This window comes from Taudactylus pleione, unplaced genomic scaffold (genome assembly GCF_031769625.1).
Source record: "Taudactylus pleione unplaced genomic scaffold, aTauple2 ptg000010l, whole genome shotgun sequence".
NCBI classification, from domain to species: domain Eukaryota; kingdom Metazoa; phylum Chordata; class Amphibia; order Anura; family Myobatrachidae; genus Taudactylus; species Taudactylus pleione.
In genome coordinates this window covers 10983550-11000002 of record NW_028284413.1, presented here as the reverse complement: position 1 = coordinate 11000002, position 16453 = coordinate 10983550, and the positions used below count along the sequence as shown (strand labels likewise).

Genomic DNA, 16453 nt, shown 5'->3' with positions numbered 1-16453 from the left:
TACTCTTTCATTTGGATTCAAGAGAGAGTCAGTTGGAGCTATGTCACATAATAAGCAGTAACGATTTAGAAAAGTGCCCTGTGATAATTAGCAATTAGGAGCCGTTGTTGTGCCCGGCCACGGTACAGACACGATGGCTCCAGCCTTCTGCTTGCTCGCTTGTGCGTTCCGGAATCCGGAGTGCTGGATCATTGTTTCCGGGGGAAGGTGTTCACAACGGACCGGCGCTGTCATGGCTGCCTGACAACCGCACTGTGGAGCCGGATTGAGAGTGGACCGTTCAGAGCAGTAAGGTCGCCAGGTACTGGGGGCTCAGGCTACGGTGTTATCAGGGAGGAGTGCGGGCTGTGGGTGCGATGTCACCCGTGGGGAGTATGTCACTGCGGCCCAGGCAATGGGCTGGGCCCGGTCCTACTCCGTCAAGGGTGACTGGGTGAGAAGTGCAGGGCCTGGTACTAGTGCGGGGCTGGGAGCCTCACGGGTATCGGTGCAATACAGTCAGTGAGCAGAAGGAATAGTGGCTGTGCTAAGCCATTTGATTATTAGAAATATATATATCACACACAGTCGTATCTATAACTGGGTGGACCTCATAGCAACATTTTGGAGGGGTCCCACCAAAGCACACCTAGTGGCCCATTATTAAAAATCGCATTTGCAATGCTATGCGGGCACGAATTGCAGGATGTGATCATACCGCCCAGTTGTATGAAAAAGCGATTTGCACAGAGTGAAGTGACCACATCAGCTGTCTAGTCACTCCTTTGTCGGGGATCCTGCGCATGTGCGGTCTACTGACCACGCGTGCGCAGCCGCCATAGCTGGTGGAGGGTTCCTATGGAAACCTCCCTGTAGTTTTTGCGATGTATAGCCCATAAGCTACAGAGGCTTACGCCATCTTCAGATAGCATGAGTTGCAGGGACCAAGTTCCTGGTAAATCTGACAGCATCGCATCAGCATTAGAATCCTATGGGGGTTGCGGTGCTGCTGGAAATGTAGGGACTGCAGCAGATATCAGAGATATCTGCAGCGATCCCTCCATAATACAGCTGGGTATCACCTGAAAATGTGTGCTTTCTGGGAATATGCTGCAAATATTTATTGATAAATAGACCCCCTAGAAAGGGGACATTTGTATACATGTAGTACATATAGGGCTCCTGGATGGTTTTCTTATATTTTTTTGATTATTGTGTAGAAGGATAATGACACAAAACTCCTTTACTGCTTAGCCTACAGTATGTGAATTAAATGAGTTACTTGTCATCAGCTAATTACATCATCTGAACCAATGCAACTGTTGGGACTTGTGGGGAACATGGTCAGTTTCCTAAAGGATAAGATTCTGTAGATACATTGACAGCTCCAATCATGGAGGAAGCGTGCTCTAGATTTTGTATGTTGTTTTAAACCATAATGTACTCGAACATCTTTTTTTTTTTTTTTTTTTTCTTTTGCAGATCTTAGATTTATAGCTGTAGTATGGCAGGAGAACAGAAGCCATCCAGTAGCCTTCTGGAGCAATTCATTTTACTAGCCAAAGGCACTAAAGGTTCAGCTCTTCCAGCTCTCATTAACCAAGTATTAGAAGCTCCTGGAGTTTATGTGTTTGGAGAACTATTAGATTTACAGACAGTACAGGAGGTAAGCAAACCTGAATAAAAATGGTTATACTGCACTGGTGTTAAACAACAATATTAGTTTTTCAAGGCTTTAATCTCTAGCAGTAGATAGTATGTTAACTAGTGAAACTTACTGATACAGACAATAAAGAACTTGTTTTGTACATTATGGGCTATAAACACAGAGGTGCTTGCTTTTGCAGGGTCACTATTACTACCTGCCTGCTCCTGCAGGACCCTCTTACCTCTCTGTCAACACCCAGTATATTTACTAATCAGCGGGTTGTTAGGCTTTGCCCGATAGATTTAAAATGGTTATAAAGTTAAGTAAGTCTCATTTAGCATTTAAAGTGTGTTGCCATTTGAAGACTGTCAAATACTTTGACAACTTGCTTGTTAGTAAATATACTCCCCCCAGGATACTCCCCAGAAATTTGGTTCAGCCGTGTGGCATCAAAAGTAGCTGGGTAGGGGGCTTTTGCAATAATGAAATGTTGAAATCCTGTCCTTATATTGATTTAAACCCTAGACTAACATTTTATATATTCTTCTCTTCTTCTTAGAGTCCCAGTTCTCTGCAGCTTTTTCTTACTCAAGTCTATAAGATCTGGTCCCTCTAGTGAAATCAGCATCAGATTATTTATACCCCTTTTACACTGGAGCTAAAACCCGGGTTTTTGAAGGGTTAACCCGGGCAGCTCCCTGGTGTAAAAGGGGAGAGAGTTGGATCGCCGGGTCGAGTGACCCGGCAATCCAACCCAGGCAACTAGCAGGGTTTAACACGGGGTCACGATGACCTGGAGTGCGCTGCTAGCCGGCCGATTGGTCCGGCTTCAGTGGCGCTTGGAGATGACGTCATCTCCAAGCGACCACTTTCACTCTGCAAAAGCCGGGTCTATGCAGACCCGACTGCGGTGTGAGCGGCGCTGACTCGGGAATATACCGAGTCGGCGCCGGCAAAATTCCGGGTATGATCCGGATAGGAACTTTGTTCCAACTCCCGGGTCAGACCCGGAATTTAGGTGGAAAAGGGGTATTAGTGTGCTCTGCTTCATGTGATTCCCAGGTTTTCATTTGTTTTAGCGTAGTGAATCCTTAGAGCGGCCCAGATTCTGCACACTTGCTTTTTTGACACAAATATATTTTTTAAGAGCTGAACAGATACTGCACCAGTTGCTATCTGGACACAGATAGCCAGCCCTAATTGCTGGCTGGACACAAATGAGATCATGCCCCACTTGCTGGCTGGACTTACAGCCAGTCCAGATACTGCCCCATTTTACATTACACTGGATGAGGGATATGCTATGCCCTCCAGTCTGATGACGTTTGTCAATGTGACAATGCCAAGAAGTCACACTGCGCTGAAGATTCTATATATGTAGCATTCCCGCTAGGCTGTTTCAGCGGGGCACCACGCCCTGCCCTATTTCTGAAGGGCAGAAAGCACCTTGACCTCCAGCACAGCGCCCCGCTGAGACAACCTGCAGGTTCTGTCTCCACCCGCGGGTCGCAGTGTCCCGCGGGTGGTCAAAACGGCGGCGTAGCGGTCACCGCTGGTGAATGCGCCCGGCATCCATTCACAGTGACCGCAGCGCTTGGGGGCTGCCCGAATGTCCGCAAGTGCCGGGCATGCCCCCAGCAGTGACGAAAAGGGAACGCGTCATAAAGACTCGCCCCCTTTTCTTTGGGCACGCCCCCTTCGGCGCGCGCAGAACTACCCTAGCTCTAGGTCCGGCGCCCTGCTTGCTGCCAGATCTAGAGTGAACACTAATACGAGTCACAGTGAATATGTTAGCGCTATATGAATAAATGTTAATAATACTCTGTGAAGATACACTATTAGACTTCCATTCATTGCAAATATGACTAGTCAGTGAACTTGCAAATCCTCTCTTGTCAGCAGCTATTTGAGATACTTGTGTAAACACATAAGGGGTAGACCTAGAACATTACTAAACAGATTACTAAACAGATGTTGCAAAGCACTTGACAATATGTGTGTGTGTGTGTGTGTGTGTGTGTGTGTATATATATATATAATATATATTTAGCCATATTCATTTACACTGTATTTCTTTGTTTCTGTGATAAGTTGGTTGATGGCCCACATTCTGGTTACCTGCAGCTACTGAATTTGTTTGCATATGGAACATATCCAGATTACATTGGTAAGCATCACTTTACGTTGTGTCAGAAAATCTCTGTAGACTGGGCAACACGCTCCTGTGTTTCACTCTTACAGATGAGCTAAGAAAGTGTATGCCTATTATAGGAATGTGCGATAGTAGAATATGCTTTTCCATGTACATGTAAGCATCATAAAAAGTTTAAACTGAAAATAATATGGTAGCTAAATAGCAAACAATATGATCCCCTTGGTATCTCTGCTGATTTATCTGCTCTTCGCCCCATCCCCCCCCCCCCCCCCCCACTTTTAATTTTTCTTTCTTTTCTCCTCTTTATCTATTCTATTTTGTTTTATTTTATTTCTACTTTAAAAGGCCATTGTATTTTTGTGGATGATATTTCTTAACTATATTCAGTTTTATTTTTTTAGCTTAAAACACACTGAATTATTTGTATTGAATGTTTCTCACAATTCAATATGATATTGGTATCTCTGTCGGTCGTCTTCAATAAAATATAAAAAATAAAAAAGTTTTAACTGTAGCTGAAATCTATATTAACCAGTACTTCACTAATGATTGTTTCTAGTTTTCCTATATTTAATGTTTTTTGTTTCCTCAGCAATAAAGGATAGCTTACCAGAGCTCTCCACTGCACAGAAAAACAAACTTAAACATCTGACAATTGTAAGCCTTGCATCCCGGATGAAGGTACAGTAATAGAGTATACACTGTACAAATGGATGGTCTATACCATAGTAGCTTAATCCTTTTAAACACAATCTTAAAGATTAATCCAATATTATGGATGGTGGGAAGGGGGGTAAAAGCGACTGTACAGGACATGTGTAGTAAGGTCTGTGTACAACCTGCATTTGTTTTCCGCAGCTTTTATGTTAGAAATATTTTGCGTATGGAACCGGTCACATTTCCCATCTCTTCCGTTAGCTAGATTCTTATTGGGCTTTTTCATTTCCCAACGTTAGTAAATTAGGTCATATACTCCAGCTAATAAAGTAACAGAGCGGTTGTCATAATTTACACAGATCACAAACTATTTACTCTTTGTTAATGAGGATTGCTTGTTCTTCAGTAACCTCATGCCTCCCTGGTTTACATGCAAATCTGATTCAAGTTCTTCCTCATCTTGCCAAGTGTTACTCCATTTATTACTCAAAGCGAAGTTCATGTGTAAAAATAGTCACACATTTGCTGATTAAAAAATAAAAATTGTATGTGATAATCTCATTGCAAAAACCCCATTAATGCTATGAAATGTAAACATTTTAAAAATATGGCTTGGCATATAATGGATTGGGTAATATGGGCTACAGCATTGTTCTACATTAGTAAATAATTGTTAATGTTTGACATCCTTTACTTAGTGCATTCCATACTCTGTGCTGCTGAAAGATTTGGAAATGAGGAATCTCAGAGAGCTGGAGGATCTTATTATAGAAGCAGTTTACACAGACATCATTCAGGGCAAACTGGATCAACGCAACCATGTGCTAGAAGTGGATTTCTGCATTGGACGGGACATTCCTAAGAAGGACATAAGTAGTATTGTGAAAACACTTCAGGAATGGTGAGGATGGTCTCTATAAACAAAAAACAACATATTACTACAGATGTGTCCTTGCTCATCTAGCCTCAGTACACCATGCAGTGCGATATGCCTGGCGTGAGTGAGCCGCCGAAGTCCCGTGCAACTCTGCTAGCGTTGTGTGTCTCTCTTTGCCAGAAAAGCACCGAAGTGGCAATGTGATGCAACTAGGACACACCAGGAGACTGTGCTGATTGATTTGATATGTGACACTTGTATATCTGTGTGCGACTCGGACTGTAAACGGAACTTGGTGTGGAGAAAAGCTGTGGCTGCTGCATTGTAACTTCACAAGCTGATTGAGAGACTCAGTCGCACACAGATATATATGAGTCACATATCAAATTAGTCAGCACAGCACCTGGTGTGTCTTGTCACATCACATTGCAACTTAGATGCATTTTCTGCAAAAAAAAAGAAGATGCCCGGCGCTAGAGTCTCACAGGACCAGGCAAATGGAGAGGGCCTGTTTGCTGCGACTGCAGCCAAGACGAGTGAGGACACATCTGTTCTTTTCCTGATCACTAAAGCACTTTAAGGAATTCTTTGTTGCCAGTTATTAGTGCAGGGTGACAAAGCTGTAAATTTGGACACAAACACGATGCTTGTGTACCCAATTTGGCCATAACGCAAATTCTGTCTTTAGGGGGCCTATGATTACTAATTTGATCTAACTATATATTGAGCATATAGGATGATTGTTATGGGGCCCACGCCGGTGCCCAGTTGTCTGACACATTTGATGGTAGTTTAATGCTTTTGTCAGTTTTTCTCATATAGTTTAGCACAGGGCTGGACAAAAAGTTTTGTAAAATCTAGGAGCCATCTTAAAAGTTTAGCAGCCAGACCATCGTCCATTACCAAAATATATGAAAGCTTGTATAGATCACCACACATGCCCTTTCAGTGCCCCTCGACCTCCCCACATGCCATCAAATGACCACACATGCCTCTTTAATAGTCATCAGATTCTGCAACATGCCCATACCAGCCCCTGTAATAGTGCCCCCAAAAGTAAGGCTTCCTGTAGTAGTGCCCCCAGTAGTAAGCCCGCTGTAAAATTGTCCCTTGTAAAAGTGCTCCCAGTAGTAAGCCCCTTGTAAATGTGCTCCCAGTAGTAAGCCCCTTGTAAATGTGCTCCCAGTAGTAAGCCCGCCCCCTGTAATAGTGCCGCACACACACTCTCTTACCTTAATCCCCGATCCTGCGTCCGTTGCCGTCCGCCGCTCCTCGTAACTATGGGAGAAATGTCATGACGTCTCTCCCATAGTGCCCATGGGGGGAGCTGGACGCCGGAGCTCAGGAGTGCCGCTGTGGGGAGTTGGGCATTGCCATGTTCGGGGATGATTGATCTGCATACACGCCTGAACATTCAGTGTATGCAGTTCACTCCGCGGGAGACGACGGCGTCGTAATCGTGCCGTCGTCCCCCGCATTGTTAAATGGATGGGCAGCATTAGTGTGATATGATGTGGGACTGGTGGGAATTGGCTATCTATTTCATTATGTGTAGTCCTGGCGTGATATGTTATGGGACTGGTGGTTGTGGGATGTCCCATTTATGCTGTGAAGCACTAGTATACTATGTTATTAGTGGGTACAGGCTGACCATTTCATGCTGTGAAGTCTGGCGTGATATGATGTGGGGCTGGTGAGTATTAGCTGTCCCATTTTATACTGTGAAGCCCTGGCGTAATATGTTATATGACTGGTGGATGTGGTCTGACCATTTCGTGCTGTGAAGCTCTGGCGTGATTTGTGATTGGTGGGTGTAGACTGTACATTTCATGCTGTGAATCCCTGGGTGATATGATGTAGGATTGGTGGGTATGGTCTGACCATTTCGTGCTGTGAAGCTCTGGCGTGAATACTGTTGACTGCTGAGTATGTTGAGTAAATCATTTGTATATTGCAGCCAGCTTTCAGACTCATTGTTCACTTATGTATTATTTTAATAACGTTACCCTTTAAATGGTTTACTGTTGTCCACAGAATGCAGATTTTTTTTTTTTTGTGAAATAACGATCTAATAAGTTGTAATGACAACAGTGGATTGTAGTCTTCCTTAGTACATCCACTGGCATTCATGTTGATTCTGTAGTGCTGTTTATTCGATGTGGCTCAGAATGTTGACATGGTCTCATTGTCGACATGTACATGTTGACATTGTGAATGTCGTCAGTCAGCATGCCATTTTAGCATTATTAGTGTGTATGAGCCTTAATCCTAACCCTAACTGCAGCCTAAACCTAACACACCAACATGGACTGACCGCACAATGACCACGTTGACATAATGAGGGGAATTCAATTAGAGTTGAAAAGCCAAATTCGCCTGTTTTTTTGTGAAAAATTTGCCTAAAAAAAAATCGCCAAATTCAATTCCAGGACAATTTCGCCTAAGTGGAAACCATTCTCCAAAAATGATTCTCCAATCAATAGCTGGTGAAAAGAAATGCTAAATCTTTATTTTGGGGTGCAAACGTGGGGAAACAACTCAGACCCCTTGGAACAGCCCCCAAAGGACAAATCTGCAAAAAAAACAGAAACAAAAACCTAAGAACACCCCCAAAAAGACATGTCATTTTTGGGGTGAAAATGTAAAAAGTGGGGGGATGAACACATAAAAGTAGCAAAATAGACTTCTTGGGGGTCCCCAAGTATGGGTCAGGTGTTTTTGGGATTGCTGGTGCATGTAGCAGGTGGATTTTTCACGTTTTTTTAAAAGTTCACTTTAGAGACATAATAATATGCTAGCACCCATTTTCAAACACCCCAAATTTGACAGGACTACTTATTTTCACCAAAAACTACTTCTTTATGCCATTCTTCACCACTTTTACAAAGACGCTAATAGCAAGCAATTTACACAACTTAAGTACCCAAAATAGTCTTATTAGGGCTATTAGTACACATCTATATTGATTCCCTATGTTAGTGCATCATTTTCTGGGGTACAGACTGATTTCCCCAATTCTTTCAGTACTTTTTGCCTGTTCCGCATTCGGCTATTTCCGTTTTCGCCTGTTTTGCAATTGAATTAGGCGAAAAGCGGGAACGAGCACGGAATAAATTCGCCTCTGAAACAGGCGACTGAAGCGAACAGTCAGACAGGCGAAAACTTCGCCTCTAATTGATTATGGCTCAATGGCTGCATATATATTTATCAAGTCTTGCTTAATGACTTGCAACTGAACCCATACAAGTTCCTTGGAAGTCAGTTTATCATTTGTATTGCCATATATTATTTTTAGTTTTCTGCAGTGTGCAAAGAAGCTTCTCAGGGAATTTTATGCAATAATAGGTACAAGCAAAAGTAATGTAAAGTACTGTACTGTGGCAGCAAAATGTAGACACAGTACATTATTAATAGTAAGACGCTTAAACTGGATGGGAAATCTCAGCAGATGGGCGATAAAAGGATCAACATTTATACCCTTCTAAGTGGCAACATATTCCAAATGAATGAAATGTGGTTAAAAAAGCAATTTTCTTTTCTTGGAGCCTTGAATGGATCTTCTGGTCCATGTTTATTCTCACAAGGCCATACTTAGCATTGCTGTAAATGAAGGAGCATTAATACCTTTCCTAGTGTCTGAACTTATGATCTTGGTCCTGTACATCCCAGAGTAAGGGGATTTTCGTGTTCTCTCCTTAGTAGTGGCCTGTTGTGTTCCATGTGGGTCGACAGTGAAACCAAATAAAGTGCAATAGTCTGTGATAAGTTATTCTTTATTGTAATGGGGCTGATTCAATTCAGCGCGCTATTGACAGCGCCGGGAGAGAGTCCTGGAGCTATTCAATTCCGGGCGCTAAAGGATTTCTTCATGCGCCCTCCTGAGAGTGTGATGAGAAATCCGACTAAAGTGCCGGCCGCGAGGCTGTTTTCCGGCTTAGCGCGGTGCTAACAGCCTAGCGACCGGCACTTTAGTCGGAGGATGCGGGTTCTCTCAACTAAACACCCAGCATTCTCCGACTTAAGTGATTGTAGTCAGACTAAACTGAATAGAATAGGACCAACTTCCCAGCGCTATTCACCTCTCTCCGAATTGAATCTCCCCCAGGATGAGAACATGACAAAAGGCAAGTTCTAATGGATGAGCGCTATTGTGATAATGTAGCACATCCTTAATGTACCGGAATTCATGCATTGTAATTTTACCAACCCCATATTTCAGGTGTGATGGCTGTGAAGCCGTTTTAATGGGAATTGAACAGCAAGTGCTGCGGGCTAACCAGTACAAGGAGAATCACATTCGTACACAGCTGCAGATAGAGACAGAAGTGAGTATAATCATGTACAAGGATTCAAATGGAGCCCAGTGGGTAAGTTTTAGCCAGAAATTTAAAACGGCAATGATAGTAAAAGCAAAACATGTCTTGTTTTACTTTTTAATATAAGCTGCCATTTTAAATTTCGGGATAAACATGCCGAGAACAAGCCATCATCAATGTACTCCCAGGTCTCAGACATTCCACATCATTATATGCTGAATATTAATACCTAGCAAGCATTTTGTGGTTACTCTATGGTGTTGGCTGTACTAGACTTAATTTATTGTTTGAGAACTACATTCTGTGAGCTTTGTTCCTATTTTATTATGCATGAGTTATGTAGTGATTTATGAACTGAAAAGGGTAACTGGTCTATAGCAGAGTGATATCTTATAAGAACACAAAATTCTCTTCTATTAATTGGTGCACACTGTAACAATGGAGTATAGAGGTGCTCGCAGGAGTTTCAGCACTTTAACAAAAAAAATATCAGTTAAGTCCAAGTTGTGTGACATGAAATGTCTTTCTTTTTATAGGAACAAGTTTCTGTCCATAACATGGCAAAATCGTTTCTTCATGTGAAAATGCATGCTGTAAATTTCCTACAGGCATACTTATAATATTATGTGCTTAATGGTGGATAGAAGTTTTTGCCCTACAAGCTATTGCTACCTATTAAGCAATGTACTATATCTGATAAGTGCCTGATCAATGTGTTCTTTAATAAAGCCACTAGAGGGTGCAACCTGCCAGCATTATTTTGTATTTTTATCTTTTAACTTAATTACCAAATTTTGCATTTAACTGTTCCGTTGAATAATTTATTTTACAGTTCCGAACCAGATATGTACGATTTGTCATCCAAAGTTATTTTACATATTTTGACAGTAAAGTCTGTTCATCTCCAACACATAGGAGGTGACTTGCACTGTAATCATCCAAATGGGCAAATTTGTTATCCGAGGTATTTCATTATGCATAGTGCAATTCATTTGTGTAGGGAAGCTCTAGCATGTTGTCAGTCCATTTTGATCTGGGTTTTTTTATGAAGGGGTTTGGGGGGATGTGTTGTCATTCCAAAACCGCCCCCCCCCCCCCCCCCCAACCCTTTGTTTTTCACTAAATACTTTATGGAAAATTATTTTGTTTTACTTAACATTAAAAATAAAGGGACACGGGTGACTTAAATATATTTTAGTTTTTCTTTAATCAGATAATGAATTTATAAAGGTGGCATGAATACTCGTTTCAATAATAAAGGTGCTCTCTCTCATCTTAATAAATACAACACTAGTAGATGACGATACATTTTATTACATAAGGTGGCACACAATAGTTCTAATAAACAATAGCAATAGGGGGGCCACAGTTTTATTTTTTTTTTAAACCCTGGTACCACCAAGCAGGAATACTAGGTAGGGGGTATCATTTGGTCAGTGGCCTCTTTGCATATAGCTAATTGTGGAAGGGGATTATATGTTTTGTGGTCTTAGCATTGGGCTTGCACTAATCAGTGGTGGACTAGCTCTTACAGTTGGTTGTTTTGTATTTGTGAATCTCTTTATTATTTGGCCATTCCGTTATAAAAATGCATGTAGTATGTTATTTTGATATTTAATTCATAATGGTCTTATAATGCAAAATACATATTTTATGTTTGGTCTACTAGGTCACAAATATAAAGAAAACTCTGAAAGCCACAGCTTCCTCCACTGCTCAGGACACTGACCAGCACCTTGCAGAGCGGGAAGGGCCACCCCTCGCTGAGCAGCGACAGCCAACCAAGAAGATGTCAAAGGTTAAAGGTCTAGTCTCCAGCCGCCACTAGTGGAGCTGAGGACAGGGAGGAGGCGCCAGGTGGTACACAATTGCTCCTGGATTGTTTACAGACTTAACCACACACCATCATTGTATCAGCCTCTTTCCATCCAAAACCTTTGGAGACCCTACCTGCTGGGAGGGACAATAAACCCATTAGCGCTAACAATGCTGTGATCCAGCTTGGTTTGCAAATTGTTGTCCTCTTGCAGATCAGGACACTTTGCATAAAAGATTGTGGGTCCATCTCCCTGCCGGAGAGGTCTGCTGTGGGAGTCACTGCAATACACAGTAGCCTTCTCTGTCAGAGAGAGGATTGTAGAAGTGGCTGCTTATCGCTGCGTGGTTATAAAATCCCAGGTGACTTTGGTCCTGTCATCTCTCTGGAGATTTAAAATGTGCAGTAGGGACAGACCTGTACAGTAAGTTTCCTATTTTCTTAAATACACCCCGTTAAAGCATTATTTTTTCAGGAGATTGTATTTTCTTTCCACCTATGTCAGACATTAAGCTTAATATGGTCATGTAATTTGTTGGAGGACAACAACTCATTTTGTCTTGCATAAGAGATGCGAGAATAGGTTATTTAGGGCATCTGAGCAACACAAGTATAAAGACTCTATTTTTGAAAGCACTTTTTTCCCATATGTTAAAAAAAGGTAAAGTGCAGTTGGTTAATGTTCTCTATCCTGATAAATGTCCAGTATGGGCAGAAGGGAGAGTCTGAAAACTCAGCATAAATAATTGTGGCTCTTATCTCTGTTTGCTGCTCTTTTGAGACGGGTCGTAAAAAGTTCCAGAGAAAGTTTAACATGACACTGGCAGATAGGAGCATACTCCCCGGTCACTCTCCCAACTAATCCCTTGTCATTAAGTGTTGTTTGGGGACGCCAGCCATGTGTCTCGCCTCTGAGGAACCACATCATTGCAGTGTCCCGTATCTGCCTTCCAGTTCGGGTGATGTGGAGCCAATATGTTGATGATACATTGTTTCCCTCTCTGTGCTTCTAAATCTCCACATTATTAAATAAGTTACAAATCTGCATGTTTTAGTTATTTTTATTGTAGAAATATTTCATACTCCCATATTAACCCTTGGAACTGGGGATTACCAGTATTTACATAGGAGTACCTATAATAGCTTTCATTGGATGTGCATACAAAAGGAAATACTATAGGTGCATCACAATCATATACTCCAAAATATAACTGGCTCTTACACTGTTACACTATTAAAGAGCAGCACTCTTACATTGGGTTACTCAAAATGGTTACGTTCACCCCCATGCCCAAAATATAGCACTATCTTATTACCTAAGGGCATGTTGACTATATCATGAAAACCTTCCAGAAATATGCAATAAAAGAAATAGTGAAGAAGGGTCCTGCTCCCTTGATCTAACTGAGAAAACAAGAACTGAAGCAAACTATGAATTCAAACAAAATTTTCTAAAGTCGTCCAGTTTAGTATATGCCGGTGTCTGGCGTGTGGTCTAGAATCATATTTTAGTACTATGGTGTACTAAAAATATATATATAGTGTGTGTGTGTGTGTGTAATCCAGAAACTAGTGTCCGTTTGCCCATTCCTGCATAAATTGGGGAGGCAGTCTCTCTCGACAGTTCATGGATGGGCGGTCTCCCTAACCTGTTTTCTAAGTGCTCTGTGAGTGGTATGCTGTTACGCTGGTCCCTCCGACTGTGAAGTTTGGAGTGTTATTCGATTCTTGAATGCGCCGAAAGTGAGACCTGCTGAAATGTTCCATATTTGTTTTCTCGGAGAACGGTCCTTACTTTCAGGATTACGTGTGTGTGTGTGTGTGTGTGTTGAGATAGATATATCTCGAGGTGGCTGTAAAATATCCCATTTTCCATTTATTATTAACAGTTACTTATACTGCAGAATATTCAGTTGCCCTTTACAATTGGGAAAAATCACTGAAATAGAGATTGACGTATTTGTGCTCAAGTGTGAAGCTTCTAGGAGATGAGGTCCGTGCCCTGTATTCGAGCCTGCCTGGCACAGAAGTTAATAATGTCCAAGTCCAGAGTAGCAAATAGGGAAAAAAACTAAAACCTGCTGCCCTATAACCCACCTGCGGCTTCCATCCCCCCATAAAGCCCATGTTCTGGCTGTGCATTTACCAGTCTGAGCATTCAACAGAAGCTTCTACTGTCCTGAGAGGTCATTGCTGCTTTTTCCCAGGTCTCTGAAGATGATGTAAATTATTGTGTTACATTATAAACAGTCTGCCAATGTCCATCACACTGCACTGCATTATGTAGAGCACTATTCTAACCTACACCATACATGTGCACACTACAGAAAGTGTTTCCCTTGTTACGTTACAGATCTCCTCTTTCAATTGGCTTCTTTTAACAGAACGTTGGTTAAAATCGCCCTATTTGCAGAGTCTCAATTAAGCACTTAGGGCCCCATTTATTGACATAACTTATTACCAGTGGCATATTTCATTTAATATTGCAGTGATACGAATATGCCACTGGTATTTATCATTACTTACCTCACCAGTGAGATCTAGCGACGATCTCCTACCTCGGCGACATCTTTTCTCTTGCTGGCATGCAAATCTGTGCCAGCGACAGGATTCTGTGCGCATGACACTTTCACCCAGTTGAGACCCTGCAGTGCCTGGAAGGCTTTGCTGAAGCCTGAAAGGCTGCCACCGGGTCCCTATTGCCGGCAATGGGGCCCTCATCGCTCTTGCCATCTAAAGATGGTGAAAGCGATGCAGCGACAAATAGCGATAATCTTGGATTACCACTGCTTGTTAAATAGTGAAAGGATGACAGAACCCCTTTAGCGAGTGCTTTAGGGGTTATGTATCGGTGATAAATGGGGCCCTTAGTTTTCTTAGTCCTGTAGTGACATAAGGGATGTGTCCTAGCTCAGTATAGGGGAAAGAGACCAAATGCTTTATTTACTCAGAACTGCAAATGGTAGATTCAACACTGATATGAAATTGGGGTCTCATTAATAAAAAGTTTGTGAATGTATTGTATGAGGACCAAACTGCTGACATTTTTCTTTGGTAACCCAGAAGTGGATATAACAGTGGTATTGTGAGTCTTTAAGAAATCAGTTGTTCTGCTCCTTTATGCTAGTTGGCTGCTTTCTACATCTCGTTATCCACCTGGCGCTGGTTGCTTGGAGGCTTGTCCCACTTTGACCTCCAAACAACCGGATCAAGCCATCTGTCTTTCTCATTGATTAGGTTCTTTGAAGGGACCTTCCTATACTTCTCTTGTTCGTGAACTTTGAGAATTTCCAACAAAAATGGCATTGGGCCACTCTGGCTTAGAGGGAAACAAACGTGTTAAGAACATCATCTGCTGGTTTATTTTTGGAAAAACATATGGTTTTGAGGCATTCTGTGCTTAGATTTGCTGAAACATAACTTCTACCCAGAAAGCTGTTTTTATGGACTTTTCCTAAGACTGCAGAAAACACAAGGAAGTTGTGACAGAGATTGCAGTTTCAAGCCTAGGTCCCAAAAGGAACCTTTAGGCAAATCTAATTATTGAGATGATTCACAGTTTGAAAAAATGTGTCCACAAAAGGAGGTTGATTCCTTCTCTTCTGTGATCAGACTGAATATACAATGTCACTGTCTCTTTTCCCATAACGCATCATCTTAGACTCCCTGAAATTGTTCTTTTGCGGCTGCCCCTCAATTTATGTTTCTCCAAGATGATGTACCCAGAGATTTGAACAGAATGGTAGTCTTGGTGAATGATTTTACAGGTAAAAGAACCTTACTTAATGGAACCAGCATGATAATATTAAGCTGGAGATGGCAGTAGTACTCTCTTCTTCTGGATCCATAGGGATACCATGGGGGGCTGTGTGTTTGGAGAGATCCAGGCACCAAACAGTCAAAGCATTTACTCCCAGGATGCAACTGTTCTTCTCCACATATACCTGCCCCCAGCTGCAGGCAGATTGTTTTACGTTTGGTGTCGGTGGGACCGGTCGCACCTTTAGACATTTAAACTTAGCCCTAAGCTTTATTTTTATGAGTTTGTTTATTTTATTGTTTTCAGAGCAGGCAGTGAGACGTCCTGATGGACATTTGCGCTACTGCTCCATATACCGCTGCCGCAACACCGATGATCGATCCGGTGATTATGGCGGGCACCAGCAGGGCTTGGCTAGCTGCTCCATTGGATCCAGGGCTGTAGCCGGACAAATGGGGAAGACAGGTAAGGCAATTCCCTGCTTGCAGGCAACCGCGTGTTTATGCAGTCCTTCCCTCCGGTTGTGGAGACCAACCGGAGGACGCTGTAATGGGGCGTCTGGGTCGTCCACACTCCCAATAGACCGCCGGTGCAGTTAAGTCTGGGGTATGGGACCATGCAAGGCCAGTGGCACCCCATGGTTGATGCAGTAGTGGAGGTAAGTTCTCCCCCGGCAGCCCCTCCCCCAGCCCAGAGCGCGATCCCTCACAAGAGGTTTCTCTTCTCTAGGCTGCTCCTCCTACCTATGAGACGCTTAGCAGCCATTAATCAGGGCTTTTCTGAAGCTACAGGTCTCAGAAGATTCAGGTCCAGTCTCCCTGTATACCTCTCCCTGGAGTCAGATTATACTGCGCACAAATCCTACCAGCCCTTTCAGACTTGAATAGTTGATTCAGTGCCCATTATAAGTATATTTATATGCATTGTATGTGACTTGTGCTAGCTTTGCTGTTGTGATATACTGTCTTTAAACTTTCTGTCAGTTATATCTATCCCTGCTGCTGTTGTTTAACCCTCAACATTATTACTTCACATTTATCTTTATTTGTGAAGGGTGTCACACTGCATTACTAGCTGTACTGCAGGCTGGTTATTACTATGTCTTCTAAGGGTAAACAGGAGCCTGCAGCCCCTGTGCTGGTTACTTGCAGATCCTGTTCAGCTGGCTTGTCCCCTCAGGATTCCGTGCAGAACGGTCTGTGTGCTATTCGTTATGTACCACCTCTCCAGTCCAGCGTACCAGCC

At 42.5% G+C, this 16453-nt stretch overlaps 1 protein-coding gene across 2 annotated transcripts; it reads left to right on the top strand.

The window, feature by feature from the left end:
• Window positions 1-86: 86 nt before the first annotated feature.
• Window positions 87-12493, top strand: COPS7B (COP9 signalosome subunit 7B). Of its 2 annotated transcripts, none has more exons than XM_088467471.1 (7): window positions 87-288; window positions 1462-1645; window positions 3719-3794; window positions 4375-4463; window positions 5138-5340; window positions 9536-9641; window positions 11302-12493. In XM_088467471.1, the coding sequence occupies exons 2-7, from the start codon at window positions 1484-1486 to the stop codon at window positions 11458-11460; spliced, it is 795 nt and encodes a 264-aa protein (XP_088323597.1). In that variant the 5' UTR covers window positions 87-288; window positions 1462-1483; the 3' UTR covers window positions 11461-12493. The 2 variants fall into 2 exon arrangements, with proteins under 2 accessions (XP_088323597.1, XP_088323596.1); XM_088467470.1 differs by having other exon boundaries at window positions 87-301.
• The last annotated feature ends 3960 nt before the right edge of the window (window positions 12494-16453 follow it).